At 43.8% G+C, this 25,185-nt stretch overlaps 1 protein-coding gene across 1 annotated transcript in view; it reads right to left on the bottom strand.

The window, feature by feature from the left end:
- The window catches only part of LOC137421938 (cytoplasmic aconitate hydratase-like), a 68,725-nt gene that overhangs the window by 40,380 nt on the left and 3,160 nt on the right, over positions 1-25,185 (bottom strand). Inside the window, exons 2-3 of the mRNA XM_078773057.1 lie at positions 503-592; positions 249-417 (exon numbers count right to left, since the gene is read on the bottom strand). Of these exons, the coding sequence (XP_078629183.1) occupies positions 249-417; positions 503-592 (259 nt within the window). The remainder of the gene's footprint in view (positions 1-248; positions 418-502; positions 593-25,185) is intronic.

The raw sequence follows: 25,185 nt of genomic DNA on the forward strand, positions 1-25,185 counted from the left end.
TCTTCATTGCAATAAGCACTGCTGTTAGGCAAAACCAACAAAGAAAGCATTATAAAAGCGTTTGAATGTGAATGACAACAGCACGTGACACGATGTACGATTTATTTCAAAATCAGGAAATTTTGCTTTTGTTTCTGTTTCCACGACGACGACGACGACATACAGCTGACATTGTACAATCGACGTGACAAATCAAAACAAAATGTGCATAAACGGCCATGCAAGGATCCGGCCTGCATTATGCTTACGTGAAGTCTTGAAGGATGACGCGAGCAGGCCGGAACGAGACATCCGTTCCGTGCTGGCTCGCCTTCTGCCAGTCCAGGATTTGCTCCACATCTTGCTGGGTTACCCGAAAGCCATCAAAGTTTCGCAGTGCCGATTCAAGTAACACGCGCATGCAAAAGGGCAGGCGGCCTGCAGAAACACGTGCTTTAGGAAAACTACTTCACAGTGTACAAAGTAGTTTGCCTGCGACTGGGAACACAAATCGGCGTTTTACCATATCTGGAGTCAAGCTTGGGGACGTTGAAGAACTTCTTTCCAAGATCACTATCGTACAATGGCTCAGCAAGATGCAAGTAGGGATTATCTGAAAAACAATTAAAAATAAAACAAAAATAAAAATTGTGTATTTCATTAATTTTAATGATGATGGTATGAGACATCGCTTTTGACGAATGTCTAATTTTTTTTGTAATGTGCACATGACATGCACTCCTGAAAAACAGAAACAAAACTATAAAGAGCAATCAGATTGCAGCCCCTCATCAGGACGTGTTTTCAGTGGTTTTTAAGGATGTGTTAAAACAAATATGGCGGCCGAACCACGTGACCGATGACGTCATTATTATTATTCTTTCTTCACCAATTTATCCTGAGATGATGCTCAAGAATTTCATCTTGATCGGATGAGGTTTTGTATTTGTCGAATTATAACATCATAATGGAGGCACCTATGACTTCATCATTAATATATTTTATTCCCCATGGAGAATTCTTTACAATGAGCTATGTCTCAATTTTTTTAATGCAGCGCTTTCAGAGATTATAGAGGTGCAAATTTTTCGGGTTTTCCCCAAGATGGAGGCCAAACCATGTGACCGATGACGTCATCATTATTTGTTTTCTAAACTAATTTATTCCTAGATTATGCTCAAGAAATTTCATCTTGATCGGATGAAGTTTTGTACTTGTCGAATGACGCCATAATAGAGGCACCTATGACATCATCATGACCATATTTTATTCCCCATGGAGAGTTCTTTACAATAAGCCATGTCTCCATTTTTTCTATTCAGCACTTTCGGAGATATAGAGGTGCAAAGTTTTTCGGTTTTTACAAGATGGTGGCCGAACCACGTGACCGATGAAGTCATCATTATTTATTTATTTTCCACCAGTTTATGCCGACATGGCGCTCAAGAAATTGCATCTTGATTGGATGAAGTTTTGTACTTGTCGAATTATGATGTCATAATGGAGGCACCTATGACATCATTAACATTTTATTCCCCATGGAGAGTTCTTTACAATGAGCCATGCTCAACGTCACGTCATGCACGTGACGTGTCTCAACGCACGTTTATAACATAGTCGCACACTAGCTGAAATTTAAATGGTGGGTGAATGTGGTGCGAAACTAGATTTCATCATCGTGCAGTTCCCTCCTCCATCCACAAGTGTCTGCTGACTGTCTCTTTATATAACCACCTGTCGGGAAGATGGGATTCATTTCCTGCTATAGTCTGGCTTCAGGTTTGTAAGAATGAATAATGAAATATGCCATGTACTCGTCATTGCATTACTGTGGTTGCCGTTGTAATGGACGAGATTGCTTGCTTCATAGTGTTGTATCTTTTGTAGATGAGTCGTATTCAAGTGGATTAAAGCTCTGGTTTGGAGTACGTTGTGGACATCCTTGATTTGCATTGTGGGCATCCTTGATTTTCACGACACATATATCGACTGTAATCTACATACCCCAATGAGGAATGACCATTTCCTGCCACTCTCGAAGTGAGCGGGTGTTTACGCCGTAATGACATCATATACGTAATGACGGCCAGACACAAAAGTGCCGCTATTTATATATATATATATATATATATATATATATATATATACAGTGGAACCTTGACTTACGAGTTTAATCCGTTCCGTGACCGAGCTCGTAACTCAAATTGCTCGTAACTCAAATTGCTCGTATCTCAAATCAAATTTCCCCATTGAAATGCATTGAAATGCTATTAATCCGTTCCAGCCCGCCAAAAACCACACCAATTTTTTTTTAAATATACAGTATATATAAAAATATCTCGCGCTTTATATTTCACCTGTATGCAGCATACAAGTTGGCAGGATGGCCTGGACTGGAGGTACGCACACTTGACTCTAAAGTCTAAACTGTCCAGCCTGGGTTTGAATCCCGACCCAGCTATAACCTGTCATGGGTGAATCACAGGCAGGGTGATTCATCAATGTGTGTACCGCTAAACTGGGCGCCCCGTTTGCGTCCCATTAGTTGTTGGATGTTAAGGATCTCACCGTGTTTTCCACAAAGAGAAGGCGAGCTATCGCCGGCACTCTGAACAAGTTGACGGCAGAGATACTGTACTTGCACGGCATGATAACCACGTGTCGCACGATCTCTTGTCATGGTCCACAAGATTATCACAGAGAGGTGCAGCTTCCAGCGTTTCGAGATCTGATCCAGGCCTATCCAACGAGACCGGTCCCAGCGTTCTAGGCCCGGTGGTTGTCTCAGACGGACCCGACAACGGCAGTGTTCGTTTTAACTCGATTCGATTCGAGCGCCGACGTGCCGGCGAACAAAACCGGTCATATCTTTTGAACGCGTGGCTCGATTTTTACAAAATAAACTTTTTCTTGAAGGTCTGAACCGTGCGCTCAAAACGATACCGAGTTTGACCCTGAGAGAGCCGTCAGCCGTTTTGCGCCGGCAAAGGCGCCTTGTGTGACGTGAGGACCACGTCGTGCTGCATAGATTATCATAAATTATCATATCATTATCGGCGGCGTTATATATCATTAGCGCTATACGACAGAGATACTGTACGTGCACGGCAAGATAACCACGTGACCGGAGCCCACCTGGCGGCATAAACTCAAAATAACCGAAATGCGAAAACTAAAATGCAGCGCTATACTACGACAGAGATACTGTACGTGCACGGCAAGATAACCACGTGACCGGGTGGCGAAAGCTCGTAACTCGGATCTCGGCTCGCATCTCAAAGCAATAAACTGCCAGAGTGACGGCTCGTATCTCGAAAAACTCGTAAGTTGGGGCACTCGTAAGTCGAGGTTCCACTGTATATACATATATATATATATATATATATGTATATATATATATATATGTATATATATATATATGTAAATATATATATATATATTGTTGCGGATATGGGATTTGGCCTCTATCCATATCCGCTTGTAAATATTCCCCTATTTCCCCAATACTCCCCAACTATCCCCAATCCCCCATTCCCTAGTCCCATTGCCTGTAAATAACACTCTGTAGAACCGACCTTCCCCTTTTTCCCCCATTAAATGTCGTGCCCAGGTCCACCGCATCTCACGTAGACAACTTTCGGACATCTTGCTAGTTATTCTTAGTCTATGTCAGTTAAGGACTCGTTTCCATTAATTCTGACTCTTCGTTGCACCAGAATGTGATTGTATGGCACCAGTAGTGAGTTTAGGACCTTCCCCTACCTCCTCCCATCTTCCCCATGAAACTACAACAACTACAACAACAACAACTACAACTACAACAACAGAGGAGATTGGGGGCGGCGCGGCGCGGGGAGTGTGCGTCCTCACTCCGGCGTGGTTAGCCGCCATTGCCCATGCGCTCCACGGGGTTACCACGAAGGGGCCGGCTGTCAGCTCCTCGTCAGGGGCGGAGCCGGTAACCCCCCCGCACCCAATAAGAAGGGCGGACCGATTCCATCTGGGGCGGAGCTAACTAGCCGAGGGCGTGTCACTCCCCGCCGGATATACGCAGCGACTTACCGGACGTGACGTCAGATGCGCCCCCAGCTTGAGAAGACAAGTCACCACCTCCGAGCGCTGAGTGAGACCTCCCGCATCTTTGGACTGGACCGGGTCGATTTTGCCCCTGAGCCAAGGTGCACCTTGAGCCATCGACTACCCGCTTTCCTTGCCATCAATCCCCGTGTGAGTCAGTTTTGTCCCGTTTATCTGTCGTCTGTCGGGGCTAATATAAGAGTGTGTCTAAGTGCCTGCCTTTCTATGCTGTCCCTCTTGTCGTAATCTGACCTTCCGCCCTAATATAACCTCCTCCGGAGGTCTTGAGAACTGAACCCTTGGTGTCGTGTCATTTTAATCCAGCCGTTGTGTCTTTTCCATCATTGATTTAGCATAGCGCGACTCGGACAAGGTTCGAGTATAATCGGGTAACTTGTGCGGACACGGCGGCCATTCCGCTCGGCCCACCATAACATCAAAGTCGTGTCTGTAACAATATATATATATATATATATATATATATATATATATATATATATATATATATTGTTACGGTTTTTGCTCGACCCCCGTTCCCTTACCAAGGGGAGATTAAGCCCCTTGTTCTCCTTGGTTCGTCGCAACCGCGAGACTTGAGTCGCCACTTCCGGTTAGACGCGGGACAGGGTTTCGGGACAATGTTCACACGTACCTAAGTACCCACGCCGCCGCGGCAGCGGGGATCAAGTCTCGCACGAACCACGCGTAATTTGAGTGCACCCGAGCGGATCGCGCACCACGTGGTCCGTGCTATTACCTTGTTATTGGAACCCGATTAGAGCGATATAATTTGTACCACGCTGTCAATAATGGAAGGGACGAAATGGTCGAATCAAAGAAATAACACGTTTAATTATTATTTACAATGATCGGTAGAAGAACAGAGACACAGGGCAGATATTATACAGTCTTAGCTTATTCCCCAGACAATGGGCCCACTCACACATTCAGGGGGATGAAGGAGGAAAAGTTCATGCACTGGACGCGCCGGCTTTGTCGTTCAGGAACAGCTTACCCGGCGTGGCCCTCTGCCGGTCACAGCACGTCCCTCGACGAAGGCAGGCAGGCGGGAGGGATCCTCGCAGCGCGTATCTCGAACAAAGGCACGCAGGAAGATATGCGCGTCTCTCGCCCGGCACGGCGGTCCTTCACAGCGCGATTAATACAACTCCGCGCTTTCACTCTTGTAACTCAACAGAGGATCTGACAAGCTCAACCGCGAACTCAACTTGTAACTCAATTCAACACCGCGCACTCTCAGAACTTGTCCAGCGCCTCTCCCTTCTCATATATCTCGTCTCAGCGCACCTCTCCTCATAACTGAATACAGCGCGTCCCTCCTCATAACTGAGGTGGGGGCTTCGGGCACAGGGTTATATGGTTCCACCCTGGCCCGCATCGAATGTTCCAAAACACGCCTTTTGCCGCAGTGCTAAGCCACTCCCCTCGAGCCCTGATTGGCGGCTCGGGCTTACCGGTCGCTCCCACTTCTCCTGCCCTGCCTTCCTTCACCCTTGATCGACGTGTCCAGGCCTGCCTCATGGCATTTCGCGCCAAAGCCAAAGCATCGAGGCAGCATAAGGCATTGGAAGGAAACCTAACTCTCATTATTCTACTCAACGCAAAACTAACACAGGAAAAGGACTACTCTTACATTTACTATGAAATAACTGAAATATAGCGAGGCTACGTGTTGTAGTGTGACTAAACTATGAGGGGAAATTAACCTTTATTTGGAAAAAACACAAAACTGCAACAATATATATATATATATATATATATAGATATATATATATAGAGATATATATATAGATATATATATATATATATATATATATATATATATATATATATATATATATATATATATATATATATATATATATTGTTGCAGTTTTGTGTTTTATAACCTTTATTTGGAAAAAACACAAAACTGCAACAATATATATATATATATATATATAATACATATATATATATATATATTGTTGCAGTTTTGTGTTTTTTACAAATAAAGGTTAATTTCCCCTCATAGTTTAGTCACACTGCAACACGTAGCCTCGCGATAGTTCAGTTATTTCATAGTAAATGTAAGAGTAGTCCTTTTGTAATGTAAGCTAATCGTAACACTAATCCCTTTGTAGTGACTGCAAATGTACTTGAGGTTAAATATATATGTTATATATATGTATATATATATTGTATATATCCCTGGTGTTGGGCTAGCGGCTAGGGTGCCGGCTTAGGATCCTAGGATCCTGGGTTCGAATCCCGGTCGATCGCTGAATTAACGCCAGGGGGGTTGACTCAGCCTGTCATCCTTCCGAGGTCGGCTAATTGAGTACCAGTTCACTGGTAATTCCCTGTTTGTCGTTAAAGGCGGCAAAAAGGGTTGGCGTCAGGAAGGGCATCCGGCCGTAAAACATTGCTTCAAAAAGGGGACCAAAAAACAACAACCACGGTTCCCGAAAAAGGCCAACCCCCGCTTTGCGGGGAAAAATGGCCTCTAAAGGTGGTTTTATATATATGTATACATTATATACATATATACACAAAGAATTAAGTTAAGCACCCCCCCCGTTTTTTTACAACCTCGCACATTACAAGTTTGTTGTCGTCAAAACAGTGTAATATACCCATGATATTGCTATATTTTCTGGAGAAGTGATATTATGGTCACATAAAAACATAACAATCATGCCGTTTTCAATATTTTATTCTGAATAATTTAAGGTGAAATTTTTTGGGAATTTTAGGCATATTTTCACCTCAATTTAAGTATGGAGCTATAGGTCCATCACGGACAGTGTGGATGACGTTTATGTTTTCTAACGTACAGTCATTGTTCTGAGAAGACCTCTAGCGATCTTTGCGTCAATAACGTGTGTAGGACCCACGTGATCGGATCACTGACTCAACCCTACGTCTCATAGACCCTGTAAGCCGTCGTATGCGTTGCTGTGGCAGGTTGTTCCATTCCCGATGTAATGCACGTTCCAATTCATCCAGATTGGCTATTGGAGGGACCATCTTCGCAATTTGTCGTCCCAACATGTCCCAAACGTGCTCGAGGGGGTTCAGGTCAGGACTGTACGCAGGCCAGGGGATGGTTGTCACAGCACCTTGCTCCAGCAAGGCTCGGACGCGTCTCGCACGGTGAGGCCTGGCGTTGTCATCCATGAAGATGGGATTGACGCAAAGATCGCTAGAGGTCTTCTCAGAACAATGACTGTACGTTAGAAAACATAAACGTCATCCACACTGTCCGTGATGGACCTATAGCTCCATACTTAAATTGAGGTGAAAATATGCCTAAAATTCCCAAAAAATTTCACCTTAAATTATTCAGAATAAAATATTGAAAACGGCATGATTGTTATGTTTTTATGTGACCATAATATCACTTCTCCAGAAAATATAGCAATAACATGGGTATATTACACTGTTTTGACGACAACAAACTTGTAATGTGCGAGGTTGTAAAAAAACGGGGGGGGTGCTTAACTTAATTCTTTGTGTATATATAACATACATATTTAACCTCCAGTACGTTTGCAGTCACTACAAACTGATTAGTGTTACGATTAGCTTTACTATAATAATAACGTTCCGTTATTATTACGAAAATTATATATATTTTTTTGAACCGAGGTGAATTCCTTACTTGCACGGTTACACCGCTTCAATCCATCAACTTTCCATTCACGACATTGGGATTAAAGTGCTATGGTTATATTTACTATAATATTATTATTACTACAAAAACGATACTACTGAAATGATACCACTGTATTAAGAAACCTGGGTTTAATTTGTCCGAAGCGGATGGTGAGTCATAATGCCTAAGGCCTATACGTACCGTATTGTTGGAGTATTGTTGGAAGACATAACGCCGATGCTTTCGATATTTGATGGTCATTTTAACAATCGGTTTGTTTGTGTTTCACACTGAATGAAAAATATAAAAGTAGAGCATGGCGATTGTGATGTACAACAGGTTCGACGATATGTTCGGCATGAACGAAATATAAATCAACATGGCGGTGTGTGGAGAGTCAGCCGCTGCCCCACCGTAATGACATCAGACGTAATCACATCACCCTGTCATGTGACCAGATTCTCAGCTCTGATTGGTATACTTTGAGGGGACATATATACATACATACATACATACATACAGACGGACAAACTGTTCGAGACGGCTCTGCCCGATGGGCTACGCTGTAAAAAGAGTGGTACAAAGCAGCCTCCAAATGTACTGGGGCTGGCACAGGAGACTCAATTTTATTAAATCTATGCACAATAATGTCCCAAACATGCTCTATTCTTTGTAATTGCATGTTAAAGAAATGAATAGCTTGAATGGACTTGAACAAAAAAAAAAAAAAATTCTCAAGTTCTTCTCTTCCCTTCATCAGAGTTGAGGTCCAATGGTACCAAGCTTCTGCCCTGCCGAGACCACGATACACCTTCACTTCCCTCTGTCCTCAGCCAACTCTCTCCGCTCTCCAAACATCCCCTACTTTATTGATATCCCTCTTCCAACAATCCTCCCATCTCAATCGTGGTCTTCCTCTTTTCCTCCTACCTTGTTCCCTGAACTTATCCGCTCTCTTTGGCATTCTCTCTTCCCCCATCCACACCAAGGGTCCAGCCCATCTCAGCTGGCATTTCACTAATCTCCCCGTAAAGCTCATCTGCACACTAATCTCATCACTCAGTGCATCCATCCTCCTTCTATCCAGCCTCTTCATTCCTGCAACTCTCTTGATCCAACTGTTCTTCCAGACATGCAACCTGTTGTTTGTTGTCACTGTCAACACCACCATTTTGAGACCGCAAAATAGGCTGGCTTCACAAGACACCAAAACTTTCCCTTTCAATCGACTTGATATCTTTGCCGGCCATTACTCCCTCTGCCGCACACCACACATTTACACCCATCTGAATCCTCCTCTGCACCTACGCACTGACTTACCGGTCAATGTTCCACCCAGATACTCAGACCTATTTCCTTATCTGATCTCCTTCCCCTCTAACATCATATTAATTTCCTTTCTCTGCTGCTCGACCCACACCACCTCCATCTTCTCCATACTCATCCTCATCCTCATCCTCATCCTCAGTAGATGCTTCCACTCTGCCTCCTTCCACTCCCCCATACATCCTGAATCTCCTGCTCACTCTCAGGTTCATGCTGCACACAAATCAGTAACACAAATTACTGCACAAATTTAATTAAGTAACAAGTTACAAGAGTCCCCAAAATGGTATAATTGACTTCACACCTCATATTTAGAATATACTACAACTACTGCGTGGGAAATGTACATGATGTAATAGCTTTGCAGGCCCTTCCCTCTCCCCCTCATTTTCCTCTGTCTCTCGTCTCCCCCCTGTCTCCAGCCTGTCATCCTTCCGAGGTCGGCAAATTGAGTACCAGCTTGCTGGGATGAATGATCACGGTGTGTACACCGTATCCCTGTGCCTCGTAAGAGCGTGACCAAGGGTTGGCGTCAGGAAGGGCATCCGGCCATAAAAAAAACATTGCCTCAAACAGGGAACCATGATTGTCATGGGGCCCGCAAGGCTAACCCCCGCTCCAGCGGGGAAAATGGCCTTAAAACGATCATTCATATTCATTCATTCTCGTCTCCCTCATTTATATGTCGATGTGATTTCAATGATTGAATCGAGATTTGTTTGCACCAGGGTCCTAATTCTACAAACTTGCTTATGAGGTTCCTTCACGAGAAAATGCACAAAATGAACTTTGTAACTATCTGTATTGATGTACTAGTTGTTTGTGTCATGCTATAAAAATTTTGTACTATAATTTATCCACTAATACAAAACATTATTACCTCACGCACACGAAGCTAAAAGCAGGGTTAAACTAGAACGGCACTCAGTAGCGAGCATACCTCTGCCTGGTGAACAGTTTACGTTTTGTATCCCACCGATAGACCGGATCTGGATTCGGACCCGAACCAAAATCTAATCGGCTTGTTCTCGTCACCTAACCAACTCATCCACCAAGTTTAGTCACAACTCGTCCATAACTTTTTAAAATATGTTGTATATCACTTTTCACCTGATCTCTCAATGATGAAGAATCACTTAAAAATTAAGTACTACTTGTAGCCGAATTCATATTCAGATCTTCACCAGAATCGAATCGATTAGTCCTTTTCACACACCCAACCAGTCCACCAAGTATCGGGCAAAATCCGTCCATAACTTTGAGATATCCTGCTATATGTTGGTTTTAGCCCCATCACTCAATGGTGAAGAATCACTGTCTTAAAAAATTAAATAATTCTCATATCCAAATTCATATTCCGATCTTCACCAAAACCGAATCTATTTGTCCTTGTCACACCCAACCTGTCCACCAAGTTTCATACAAATCCGTCCACAGCTTTTGGAGATATCCTGCTATGTATCGTTTTTGGCCCCGTCTCCCAATGGTGAAGAATCACTTTCAAAATTCTAGTAGCCGGATCCGAATCCAGATCTTCACCAAAATGGGTGAAAACATAACCTCCATCCACCTTTGGTGGTGGAGGTAACAATTGCTTCACTTTTGTCCATCTTCTGTCTGTGTACAAACGTCAGTTTATGATTGAGAAACAACTTGTTTAAACTGATTATATTCTAGTTTTCTGATTGGTGTCAAAAATATAACGGCACTCGTAAAGCACATCGTCTCGCCTTGTGCATTCATTCTGAACAATGGCATCGTTAACGTAACACGCTACTATTATGGCCCATATACCCATATCGCCCATGCACCCAATTATGTCATCGTTTCTTGGCATGGGTTATGAGCATCATAAATTTAATTTTTCACTCACATCGGGTCATAGATCAGATACAACGTTTCAGATTTTTAGATAAGGATATCAATTCAACCAATTATGGCTGGAATAGCACTTCACCGATGACATCATCGTTATCACCCTATACACCCCATTGGGAGTTGGTGACATATGCCAAATTTATATTTTAAAAAACAAAAACATTGAGCAGTTTTGGAGAAAATGATGTCCACATTTTGTCTTTAAATCAATATGTTTGCCACACCATGTGACCCATGACGGCAGAGTTAGCAATAAAATATGTTTCAATGAAATAGTAGTCCCGCCGATGTTTGAAGTTTTCTATCAATCGGACATGCGGTTGCAGAGAAAACCATTTTTAAAACGAAAATATACAGACGCGGCCACACAGACACGCAGGGGCATTGCGCAATAGTCTCGTATCCCCCTCGGAGCCAGAACAACAAACCGGCCGTTTAGCAGTACTTTGACTGAATTTGTCCTGATCGCACATGCACAAAGATATATTTATACAACTTTTACAATCTTTATTTTATAGTGTACAAGGGTGATGTTTAACACAGCTTCAATAGCACTAAACTTCTAGAATTTTTTTTTTCACAATATTTAAAATCATTATTTTATTAAAAATGAAGTACAGGTTACCCCAGTTACCATTGTTTAATCTCCACCACCAAAGGTGGATGGAGGTTATGTTTTCACCCCTGTCTGTCTGTCGGTCTGTCCGTCTGTCCGTTTGTGAACAAAATACCTCAAAATGTTGTGGACATATTCGGACAAAATTTGGCAGATATGTAGCGCATGTGACAACGACAAAATGATTAGATTTTTGTGAACATCCGGATTCAGATCCGGCTACTATAATTTTAAAGTGATTCTTCACCATTGGGAGATAGGGCCAAAAACTATACATAGCAGGATATCTCAAAAAGTTGTGGACGGATTTGGACAAAACTTGTTGGACAGGTTGTGTGTGTGACAAGGAAGAATCGATTCAATTTGGGTGAAGATCCGGATCCGGATCCGGCTAGTAAAATTTTTAAAGTGATTCTTCACCATTGAGTGATATAGCCAACCAGGCGGAGGTATGCTCTCCAAAGCCGGATTTACGCTTCTGCATCTGCGAGCCAGCGAACATGCACGGGTGTTGCCTGCAGACGTCCGCATGGGTGTTTGCCATCATACTTGCACGTAACGTTAACGCGTGCACTAGGCTACTTGGGGGCAGTGATGCATTTACTAAAACTAAAGAATGTACAGAAAACGAAGAAGAACCCAGAAACAGAAACCCATTTCCACCTCCGGTAAAAGTGTAAACAAAGACATAGTCGTTGCATTGTAGTGGAGCCAAGACAACATAATATAGTAGTCCGGTGCTTTCTGCACCCCGGGCCCAGTGTCCCCACTCTGTCTTCAGCTGCAAAAATTTGTCTCGCATCGCCTTCCATCTCTCCTTGCAAACTCCCGCATCTTCATCTAACGTTTTCCCGATCTCCCTCCACGAAGTCATCGTAGCCCGGTTATTTTTATAATATTTTGATGAGGTGTCATACAAATGTTTGTATTTGCGAACCTCATCTGAGAGTCGCTCCTCAAACTGCAACATTGCTATTCTCCGTTTGAATGTTTTGGTTCTTTGTTTTAGTTCCGTTTTGGGTCTGGGCCCAACCCCCAATGCTACCGGATATACTTCCCTGCTCAACCAATCAGCGTTTGTTGTTTGGCGCACATGACCACAGCTACGTGTGACGTGAGGTTGAGATTTTGGAGGTGTGCGCGTCGACCCCTCTGCGGTCTACGCTTACCCATAAACCCCTTCTCTGTGTAGCTACGCAGAGACGTTTACGTGCATCTTCACAGATAGTCAGGGCCCTTTGGGATATTTTGGTAAATACTTCCAAAAGCATCAAATTTGGCGCAGATGTTGCCCATGCCATACTCTTTCGATTTTTGACGGGCGCCAAGGGCGGTATGATCCGGGGACCATACCGGTCCATCCCGCCCGCATGTCACCTGACCTATGACGTCATAATTAGGATATATGCATCCAATCACATGGCGTACTATAAGTGGTCAAAGTTCAAAATGAATCGATCGAAAAATGAAGGCAGGGATCCATTTTTAAGGTTTTCATAAAATCCAATATGGCCGCCAGGTCACATGACCTATGACGTCATATTTATGACATGTATACAATCATGTATACATGAACCCGGATCATGATCGCACAAAAATTAAACACAAGGATATGGCATACAGTCATAAAACATCAAAATCCGTACCTTTGTAATTAGACTGATGAACTGCATATGCCTGAAAATTAGGAAATAGACATGTAAATATTTCCTTTAATTGTCAAAAATAAGGTCAGAGTTCGATTACCCAACCCAGAAACATAAAATGGTGAACCTCGTGTAAATCTTGACAAAAAACTCAAAAACCGACATGTTTGAATAAAAAATGACCTTTAAGATGACCTTGAGGGTTGACCTTGACCTCGAATCATCAAAATAACATCATAATTGGATTCCTCGACCTCGAAAACCCCTGAAAAGTGGTATCATACATGATTCCAACCCTTTTGGTTATTTAACTGATTTTCCTCTAATCCGGGTGGCGGCCATTTAGTATTTCGCCAATATGGGGCCCCCGGGGGGGGGGGGGCGGCGCCCGTCTTAGCGCCAGTCAAAAATCGAAAGAGGGGCAACATCTGGGCCAAATTTGGTGCTTTTGGAAGAATTTGAACCATGGGCAACATCTAGGCCAAATTTGGTGCTTTTGGAAGAATTTGAACCAAACGGCCCCAAAATATCCCTAAGGGCCCTGACTAAGAAGCATAACTCAGGCTTACTGGGTGCCGTTCTAGTTCCAATAGCAAACGTTCGCTCTAACAAACGATTTAACTAAGGGCTATCCGTCACTTAACGAAGTTCTTCATGAGGAGCGATCCCCACAACAGTGTCTGGTGATTGCACAGCGTGTCACTTCTTCAATACATGTTTCCTGCCTTTCCTGTTGATCAACTATTCAATGGGGTGATTAACTTTTCAGACATTGTTTTGGTAAGTGGAGCGACTAAATTAACTTATTTTGTTACTGTCTTGATTAGTAGGTAAATAACAAGAAAAAGACATAAAATGTCGTAGCCCCTGTGGTTTAGTAGTTTTGCTGTACGGAGTTGAAGGCCGTCAGTCAGCCATCTTTGGTCAGATTACAAAACAAAATCTTCTGCACATGTATACTCTCATGTGTTGTGTTTGTGCCAAGTTTGAACATCGGTCAATGCATGTCAGAGAAATGGTTGAGGACATGTTCAACATCGGGTTTTTTCACAACGAAAATGGCTGCCAGTCGGCCATCTTTGACTGCATCGTGAAACAAAATTTGCATATGTATACCGTCACGTATTGTCTTTGTACCAAGTATGAACAAAACTGCTCCATACATCTGATATATTGGTTGCAGACGAACGGACGGACGGACAGGCGAGACCCAATCCATAAGCCCCCGTTTCGGCCAAATTCCAACAAGGGCTAATAATATAACGTCACTTGCAACTAAAATAATCGGAAACGGAGTGTAATTTTTCCATAGGAAATCATGTAAAACGAGCTCCAAAATAACAATGGTTCGCTCTTTTAAGGGGTATAAAGATACGTAACCCCTTCGTTAAGTGGGGGATACCTGTATATACTGTTATGTCGGGGGGGGGGGGGGTGGGCGGAGGGTAGAGGAATATCTAGAACCAGGTAGATCTGCATAGATAGGTGCTTGACTATCGTGGTAGAGAATCTACCTGTAATAAGTTCTGTGTGTAGCCCGGATGTCGGTATAAGTTGTATCTGTGTCCCCGCCACGAGGGGGCGGGCATGCTAATTAGTACAGGGATTATGGGTAAAATTCCCTCGTTCGTCGTCCCCTCTGTCGCCAACCCAGTGTCCATTATGGCAACGCACTCATATAGACACTTAGATAGGTCCCTTAGTGCACACACTAATTAAATCCCCTCCCTTACAAAAAGACTTGCAGGAAAGACAAGTAGGAAGCGGCCGTGTACAACGCCGGCGTGGGCGTCAAACATCGTGCAAGGCAGGCTATAGCCACGCCCAGGGAACGCGTGATTGGTTGAGGCGGAAGGCATGAACATTCGGCCAATCAGGGCGGAAGGCGCCAAACGACCATTTAGAAACAGAAACGCGAGTTGGAGGACAAACGCCAGTGACGTGAAAAGGCGGGAAAGATCACAAAGAAGGGAGGGATTGATTGGAACGCGCCAGAATTGACGTCACAGGGTGAGGGACAAAATGTCTCGCTCGCGGGCATTTTGGGTTCTTCGCTCTAGGCTCTTCGTTCTGGGTTCTGCGCGGTGGCTTTGGTGTGGTCGATTCTGGTCTTCCCTGCGTTCGTCCCTGCGGACTTCCCATAGTTCATTCGTGCTTCCTCCCGGCGTTCTTCCCTGGTGGTTCGTCGTCTTCCCTGTGTTCTTGTCGTGGTGCTTGGAGTGGTGCTCGGTGCTTGGAGCGAGGCGTAGTGCTACGAGCAGACGGGACGTCGCGTGCGACCGACGCCACGGGCGTGAGCGAGGCGGACGGAGGCCTGCTTCGCACGAGCACCGGAGCCTGAACGATTCCTGCCGACTGCAGACTACATACAGACAGATAAGCTCGCACCCACGAACGCACAACACGACGGTTTCTTTGATTTAATTCATTTCCTTTGTCCTGTTAAGTCTGGTGTGGGAACGTCCCGATTAGGACATTTATTTACCGGCGCGTTATTTTCCTGTCCCACTAATAATTGTAAATAAATCCTTGTATTATTTTCTGTTCTATTCAAAATCCTATGTTCGTGTGAGTTCATCCCCTGCAGGATCAAGGGCTGCCATCGGTGCGTCAGGTAAGCGCTTGCCGCTTCTTCCTCTTCCTTCTTCCCCCCGTGCTTTTATAGTCGAATCCGTCATTGAAGCCCGTTCGGTCATCCGCGATCCTCCAGTATTAACCGAGGGATTCGCGCAACAATACTTTAACAATGCGTGAGGTATCGTGTTCTATGAACTCGAGTTACTCCCGCAAAAGGGGAGGGCATTGCATTTGGATCCATTTGTCTGCACAAAATGTACTAACGTAGGCCACAAATTCCACTTAGTTATAGCCAGTGATACACGTTCTCTTTTTTTCAACTGTGTATCTCTATAAAGTATGCACAATTAGAACATGAGTACGTCGGCTTAAAGTATGCACGAGAAAATTAAAATGTGAGCACGTCTATATAATCCATACTTTGACCACACTGGTATAAGCCTGGTGTTGGCTTAGCGGTTAGGGTGCCGGCTTGGGATCCTAGGATCCTGAGTTCGAATCCCGGTCGATCGTTGAATTAACGCCAGGGGGGTTGACTCAGCCTGTCATCCTTCCGAGGTCGGCAAATTGAGTACCAGCTTGCTGGGATGAATGATCACGGTGTGTACACCGTATCCGAATCCGATCTGATCCGATCACGATTTAGAATAGGTACACCGTATCCCTGCGCATCGTAAGAGGCGACCAAGGGTTGGTGTCAGGAAGGGCATCCGGCCATAAAAACATTGCCTCAAACAGGGAACCATGATTGGCATGGGGCCCGCAAGGCCATCCCCCGCTCTGGCGGGGAAAATGGCCTTAAAATGATCATTCATTCATTCATTCATTCATTCATTCAGACCACACAAAACAAGTCCGGGCGAGGGTATGCAATCTTTGATCGCTCGTTCTAGTTTTAATGCAATTGCGTGAAATACGGGAATAATCTAAACTAAACTTTTTAAAATTAGATTTAAATCAAGAGTCCTTGCTGTTCAGGGCAATGTTGCGATGGCATTGTTTATCAAAATGTCAGTGACTGCACGAGAACAGTGGGGTCTGGCATTGTCATCCATGAATGCAGGTCTGTGGGAAGTGAGTGGTTGTCAAAATATGAAGCAAAATATCTCTATGGTACTTTCTGCCTGTTGGGTTTCCCTGTACAATGACAGGGTGAAATTTACAATTGGAACAAGCAGCCGATAATATAACAGATCTGTCACCAAACAGTATGGACTCTACAATGTTTTCTGCTGTTTATGGTGTGTTCGGCTGCCGCCATACCGACTTGTAACGTTACTCGTATACATTACCATTATTCTACCATTACTATTATCATAATAAAACCATGCACCAAGTTTCGATGTTAAAGGGTATGAGGGGGAAAAAAGTCTGCAAACCACAGGTGGGATAAACTGACGGAGAGCAAATCTATAATTCTCTCCGGTGAAACCGGCAAGGGACTAATAAAAGCATTGCAGACAGGTTCGCTCATCTTTTCAATGCACCAACACGAGCCTGGAACGGCCCGTGTCGGGTATAATCCAAGGATATATCGGTAGTAATGACGGGCAGTGCGCAGAAAGGGCAAGGACTTAGTCACCGCGAGCTAATGACTCGCACTTACTGGGAATTCCTCATTTGTGGGACACTAAAGCACCAGTCCCCATCACGGACGAGGCTCAGCGGTTTACCCGAGCCTGATGGCGATGGGCAAGGTACACACTGGCCCGGTGCGGCCCTGACATGTAAGATCATCACAGACTTGTCATTGATCCATCTCGCACAGCTTGCAGCCGCTCGTCCCTCTAAGAAGTCAATCCACCAGCCAAACCAGAGTCGCAGAACTAGTTAGCGTGTCGGAATCTCGCTCGTTACCGAAATCAACCAGCCGGATCGCTGCACCAACTAAGAACGGCTCAAGCAAGCACAAGGGAAATCATATCAATATATTTGGTGAAGGATGGTATCATATGAGGAGCTTCACATTTTCAGCACGATGATAAGATTTAAACTAATTAATTTGAATGATGAGCTATTATCCAGGAATTATTCAATATAAATCAGTTGAACTTGGACACACAAGCGACCATGAAGGTAAATAATCATTCATACTATTTAAACTTTACTTGTGCAAGGAAAAAATGTTTTGACAACAATCTTCATTTAAAAAAAGAAAAAAACCTTTGTAGATAGTCCAGGCCAATTAAAGGTCATCCAGAAAAGCCTTGTACAAACATGTTTTTCAAAGTTGTTTCGAGAGAGACAAATGCTTTCCGCTTAAACCCCAGAATGTGACAAACAAGGCCAGCTTTTGTCCTTTGAACGTCTCTTACAATCGTAAGGGAAGAAAAACTTTGGAGCAACTCCCACAGTTCATATTTATCAGATGACAATACGGTATTTCGAAATGCAGCTACGATAGGCATTCAAAAAGTTCACCGAACTCGAATATTTGTTTGACGACCCCCAAGCCTCAGTTGTTTGCTCATTATAAACGTATAAGTAGGGGTTATCGGATCGCATCTCCTTTTGGAAACGTATAAGTCCATCTCCTCGCATCGGTGTGGCATTCCGTTAATTGAGCTGTCATTTCTTTAATTTCTGGAGGCAGTCTCGGCTTTTCAGAGACCATTAGAAATTAAATAATTTATAGAACAACTGCAAAAGTGAATATGAAAACCAAAGATTAATAATTACAACACAAAAAGCAACAAAATGACAACAACAAGAAGAAAATACAAAAAAAAAAAAAACATTTGATGACGTACACCGAATAAAACATAATCATCCAGGAATCTTCAGCGAAATCATTAGTTATTCGAGGAAACAACTTGCTGGCATTACAAGTTCGTGTTTATCCAATTGTGCCATGGTCAGTGCGGCCTTGTGTGCATTGCAACAATCGACTTCTGTAACAACACTTTCCCAACCTCCTTTCCTCGAAAGCTCCTGCTGATGTTTTGATGCAACACGCCGTCTTGACATGTGGATTTGAAATGAACACATTTTTAAGCCGTTGGAGAAGCAAAACAATTCATAAAGGTTCCAAAAAATATATCACCATAGTTGTGGAATGGGGAAGAGAGATGGTGGTGGTTTTGAGGTGGAGGTAGGTGAGAGGTCAGGAAGGGTGTAGGTGAAGATTTAAACAACTACAAGACAAACAACAGCAAGAAGCCAGAAAGGATCACAGGTGGATTCCCATTCAGTTATTCCTTTGGAAGCTCTGATATTTTTGTGTTCAATTGCTACTCAAGCAGCTAAGACTTATAGGTCTCGTCTCCAGCAGTGTTTTTTATTTTCCCCAAGTGAGTTTGATATGGCAATGAACTAAAGGCATTTACTCAAATCTACTCCTTTGGTCTTTGGATTGGGATTTTGATGACTGTTTTGCTATTGTAACATTCACATGGAAGATGGAAGGCAATCAGACGTGCAGATTAAAGGAGAGATAAAGGACAATCAGTTCAGCAGGCCTCGAGTACAAAAGCACCATTTCTGATACGACAAGTTAGAAATGTTGTATCAAGGCCAGCCAGGAGCCACCATCTTACAAGAGGAAAAAAATTACATTGTAAGAGTACATTCTGAAGGGAGAGGAATGGGAAGTGGAGGGTGCAGGAACGCTACTACTGGGAATGAGATAGGGTTGCAAACTTTGAAGACAAAAACAGACTTTATGTCCTCAACTTTGTAAGTAGCAGCATTCACTTTGTATCAGACCTTGTTGAGTGAAGGACAGAAGGTGAAACACACACAATGTGCAGACAGTCAAATTGGGCTTCTAAGCCCCAAAAGCAATTTACTTGCTTCAATGCAGGAATCTGTGAACAACTGTTTGAAAACTGACGAGGTAAACCAAAGGCAGGAGATGAACCGATGTATCACAAGAAAGTACGTCTTTTACAAAATGGCAACAGATCGGACGTATCCTTCAAAGATGGGCCGAGGCTATCGGCCACATTGAACAGACACGGAATTCGGCATTTGGCAAGTTCCCTGAAGGAGACCAACAAGACGAAAATTCCAAAAGGAGATGCGATCCGATAACCCCTATCGTGAGCTATATATGTGTGGGGTTACATTGCAGTACAAAACACGTTTTTATGATTCTACATGTAAAACGTGTACAACTGTATCGAAGGTTATACATTTGGAAACTGGTTGTGGACAGATTTGGACAAAACTTGGGGAGGTTGTGTGTGTGACGAGGATGAATCGATTTTGGTGAAGATTAGAATATAGATTTGGATAGGATAATTATTTAATTATTCAAGAAATTCCTCACCATCAAGTAATTTGACCAAAAACGATATACAACATGATATTCCAAAAAGTGGTGAACATCTTAGGACAAAACGAGGTGGATGAGTTGGTTCGGTGACAAGAACAAGCAGATTCGATTTTGGTTCAGGTCCAGATCCAGCCTATCAGTGGGATACAAAACATAAACTGTTCAGCCTGGCGGAGGCATGCGCTCTATACCGTGTGCTGTTATAGTTACGTCCGCCACCAAAGATGGATGGAGGTAATGTTTTCACCCGTCCGTTCGTCTGTTCGTCTGTGAACAAAATATCTCAAAAGGTTGTGGACGGATTCGGACGACATTTGGCAGAAATGTAGCATATGTGACAAGGACGAAATGATTAGATTTGGGTGAACATCCGGATTCGGATCCGGCCACTGGAATATTTTAAGTGATTCTTCACCATTGAGAGATAGGGCCAAAAACGATACATAGCAGGATATCTCAAAAAGTTGTGGACGGATTTGGACGAAACTTGGTGGACCGGTTGGGTGCGACAAGAATCGATTCGATTTTGGTGAAAATCTGAATATGGATTTCGATATGAGGATTATTTAATTTTTAAGTGATTCTTCAGCATTGGGAGATAGGGCTGAAACCGATACATAGCAGGATATCTGAAAAAGTTATGGACGGATTTGGACGAAATTTGGTGGACAGTTTGTGTGTCTGACAAGGAAGAATCGATTCAAATTTGAATTGAGGATCCGGATCCGGCTAGTAGAATTTTTTTAGTGATTCTTCACCATTGAGTGTTATGGCCAAAAACGACAAATAGCAGGATATCTCAAAAAGTTGCTGACGGATGATTTTTATTAAATGTGATTCTGTATTGCGATTTTCTGTTCTACTCTCGGATACAAAACTAAACTGTTCACCTGGCGGAGGTATGCTCTCTACTGAGTGCCATTCTAGTTAATTATGTGCTCATTCCATGTACTACTATTAGGTATGTATTTTCCTTTTGCTTCAAAAAGTATTACTGTATATAAAAAATTTTTGCTCCTTTCGTGTCCGTCACACTTTATTCAAAAGAGTTCCTGCTGTCATCCCGTTGGAATCGCTACATTAAAGTTCCAGGCCCTGCTTCTTTTTCCATCCCAGAAAGACTTTTAAAACAGGCATTTTTATGATTAAACATTCACGAATTTTGGTACCAAGTAAATTTATTATGAAATTTCCAACCAATTAAATGTCAGCTTTCCAATGGTGCAGCCATGACATGGTCCAACCATGACAATCACAAGTACATATGGGCAGGGTGTAGCCCGAAGTGGAGATCGGTTTCTGAGGTTTGGGACATGGAATGTGGGGACAATGACAGGGAGATCAGGAGAAGTGGTGGAAGTATTGGTCAGAAGAAGAGTGGACATATGTTGTGTGCAAGAGACGAGATGGAAGGGAAGTGGTGTGAGAATGGTGAAGGGTAGGCAGGGACAGAAATACAAGTTTGTGTGGCAAGGGTGCCCGGAGGGCGTGAATGGTGTTGGTGTCCTGTTTTCTGAGGAGTTTGTAGACAGTGTGGTGAGTGTGACGAGAGTGAGTGATAGGTTGATGATGGTGAAAATGATGATTGGAAAGCTCTTGGTGAACGTCATCTCGGGATATGCTCCGCAGGTTGGTCGAAGCGATGAAGAGAAGGACAAGTTCTGGTGTGCGATAGAGAAGCTGATGGAAAACGTGAAAGATGAGGAAGTTGTTGTGGTGGGAGGAGACCTGAATGGACATGTGGGAAGGAGTATGGATGGTTTTGAGGGAGTTCATGGGGGTTACAGATATGGTGTGAGAAATGGAGAAGGTGAAAGGATTTTGGAGTTTGCTGATGGAGCTGATTTGTTGATTTGTAATACTCAGTTCCAGAAAGAGGACAATAAGCTTGTTACATACACGTCAGGTGGGTCGACGACAACCGTTGACTACCTGATGGTGTGTCGGCGAGATAGGGGGCACCTCCGGGACACAAAGGTGATCCCCGGGGAGGAGGCTGTTTCACAGCACCACTTGGTTGTCTGCGACATAAGGGTGAAAGGTGCGAGGAGAGCTCGGCGGGTGAAGTACCAACCGAGAATGAAGGTGTGGAGGTTGAAAGAGGTGACAGTAAGGGAGGCATTAAAAGAGAGGCTGAGTAGGGTAGAGGATGATGTGGTTGAGCTTGAAAGTGGTTGGATGTCAATGACAGCGAGTCTGTTGGGAGCCGTTGGTGAGGTATGTGGATGGACAAAAGGACCACCGAGGCACTCGGAAACATGGTGGTGGGATGTTGAGGTTGGAAAGAGGATTGACGAGAAGAGGAAGAAGTTCAAAGAGTGGCAGAAGGCGAAGGGTACGGGAGCAGAAACAGCAGAGCATGAAAGTTATAAGGCAGCCAGGAAGGCTGCAAAGAAAGAGGTAGCAAAGGCGCAGGAGGCATGTAGGAAAATGTTCGGAGAACGCTTGGATTCGGAAGAGGGTCAGAAAGCAGTATTCAGGATTGCAAAGCAGATAGCGAAAGAGAGGTGTGATGTGATGGGGGTGAGTTGCTTGAAGGATGAAGTGGGACAAATCGTTGTCGACCCAGATGGAATTAAAGGAAGATGGAAAAGATATATGGAAATGCTGTTGAATACAGAGAATGAATGGGATGGCAACCTAGAGAGTAACCCAGTTTTAGGACCGGCAGAGAAGATAACTGAGAAGGAAGTTGAGGAAGCGATAAAAGCAATGAAGAGTGGAAAAGCGGGAGGGCCGACGGGAGTTGTGGGAGATATGTTGAAGGCAGCAGGAAGTTGGGGTGTGAAGAGAATGACAGAGATCTGTAATTTGGTGGTGAAAGAAGGCCGCATTCCAGTGGATTGGGAACTGAGTACCCTCGTCCCTCTATACAAGGGAAAAGGTGACCCTCTGGAGTGTGGCTCGTACCAAGCGATAAAGTTATTGGAGCATGGAATGAAGGTATTGGAAAGGGTGTTGGAGAGGAGGATAAGGAAGAAAGTGAAGATCGACGAAATGCAGTTTGGATTTATGCCAGGAAGAGGAACGACAGATGCGCTTTTCATTATGAGGCAGTTGCAGGAGAAGTACATGGATAAGAGGAAGAAGTTGTTTTTTGGGTTTGTTGATCTGGAGAAAGCATTCGATAGGGTTCCACACAAAGTATTGACATGGGCATTGAGGAAGTTAGGAGTGGAGGAATGGTTGATCAGAGTAGTGATGGCAATGTACAAAAGAGCACGCACAGCTGTAAGGACGAAGGACGGGAACAGTGGTGAGTTTGAGGTGAAGGTGGGAGTGCATCAGGGGTCGGTACTAAGTCCACTACTATTTGTAGCTGTGATGGAGGTGCTGGCTCAGACCGTAAAGGAGGGTTTACCGTGGGAGTTGTTGTATGCAGATGATCTGGTGTTGATTGCGGAAAGTATGGATGGACTGAAGGAAAAGATGAACAAGTGGAAGGAATGTATGGAGCCAAAAGGTCTGAAGGTGAATATCGGAAAGACAAAGGTGATGGCAAGTGGTAAAGCATGTGGTGAGGTGGAAAGAACTGGGAAGTGGCCGTGTGCTGTGTGTAGGAAGGGTGTCGGGGTGAACTCCATTCAATGTACAATGTGTGCTGAGTGGGTTCATCAAAAATGTAGTGGTCTGAGAGGGTCATTAACCAGTGTGGCAGCTACATTCAAATGTAAGGTGTGCACAGAGGGAGCTGCAGATGGAGGAAATGTTGAGTTGGATCTTGGAGACGGCGTGAAGCTGGAAGGTGTGAAAACATTTTGCTACCTCGGAGACATGCTGAATGGAGAAGGTGGATCAGACTCGGCAACGGTTGCTCGAGTGAGATGTGCATGGAAGAAGTTTCGGGAACTGAGTGGCGTGCTGATAAGGAGGAGAGTGTCGCTGAAGCTGAAGGGAAAGGTGTATGCTGCATGTGCGAGAAGTGTTATGATTTATGGGAGCGAGACATGGGTAATGAACGTAGAGCAGCAACGAAGGCTGGAAAGGGTGGAAATGCGAATGGTTCGATGGATGTGCGGAGTATCGTTGAGAGAGAGGAAGACAAATGATGAATTGTGAAAGATGATGGGAATATTGCCTGTGATTGATGCTGTGAAGGGGAACAGGTTGAGATGGTTTGGTCATGTATTGAGGAAGGATGAAAGTGACTGGTTGAGAAGAGTGATGGAAGTTAATGTAGAAGGAAGTAGAGGACGGGGAAGACCGAGAAAGACTTGGCTAAAGATGGTGGAAGAAGAAATGCGGGCAAGGGGGTTAACAAGGAGAGATGCAGAAAATAGGGCAAAATGGAGAAGATTGTCATGGGGACCGCAAGGCTAACCCCCGCTCTTGCAGGGAACATGGCCTTAAAATGCATGTTGTTGTGTGTTGTGTTTCCAATGGTACCACTTTTAGCTCACCTGGAATTTAGTCCGGTGACCTTATGCGATCAAACAGTGTCCGTAGGTAAGTCAGTCAGTCAGTGAGTGAGTGAGTGAGTGAGTGAGTGAGTGAGTCCGACTTGGATGCGCCTATTATTTTTATTATATAAATATATATTAATATATTATATATATTTTATTTTATACTCGGATTATTTTTATTACTAGCCGAAACCCGTGGAACATCCACGGAAGGGAGGATGTGGTGTATGGATAGAGTGTACCATTATGGATGGCATCGGGGATTTGCTTGTCCGAGTAAGAGTTAGGAAGAAAGATGAGAATGAAGAGTGCGTATATGAACAACGTATTTATTGCAATCTACTTAAATGACAACGCTACGATATACTTTTGAAAAATGAATGGATTCGTAATAGGAATCGGCATAGCACCACTCTGGCCACACTGGCGCAGTGGTATGTGTCAATGGAAAGGAACAGCAGTAGAACCATAGACTTTTAAAAAATGAACGGATTAGTAAATCGACTGGAATTAGCCCCATACTGGTAAGCGTCAATGTCAAGGCAGAGCAGTAGGAATATAATACAATGAACGCAGTATCAGAGGTTGAAATTATTTCAAAACTTCTGGATAAACAATGTTTGGGGTAATGGTAAACCCACCTGATGAGGTTAGCGGACACCGCGATCGACGACACCGGCACAAATGCATGCTCTGGATTGTCCACTCAGTGGACGGCTTGCTTTCGCCTTCGCCTGTCCAATCAGCAG

The sequence above is a fragment of the Myxine glutinosa genome, chromosome 2 (assembly GCF_964187855.1).
Source record: "Myxine glutinosa chromosome 2, kmMyxGlut1.1, whole genome shotgun sequence".
Lineage (NCBI taxonomy): Eukaryota > Metazoa > Chordata > Myxini > Myxiniformes > Myxinidae > Myxine > Myxine glutinosa.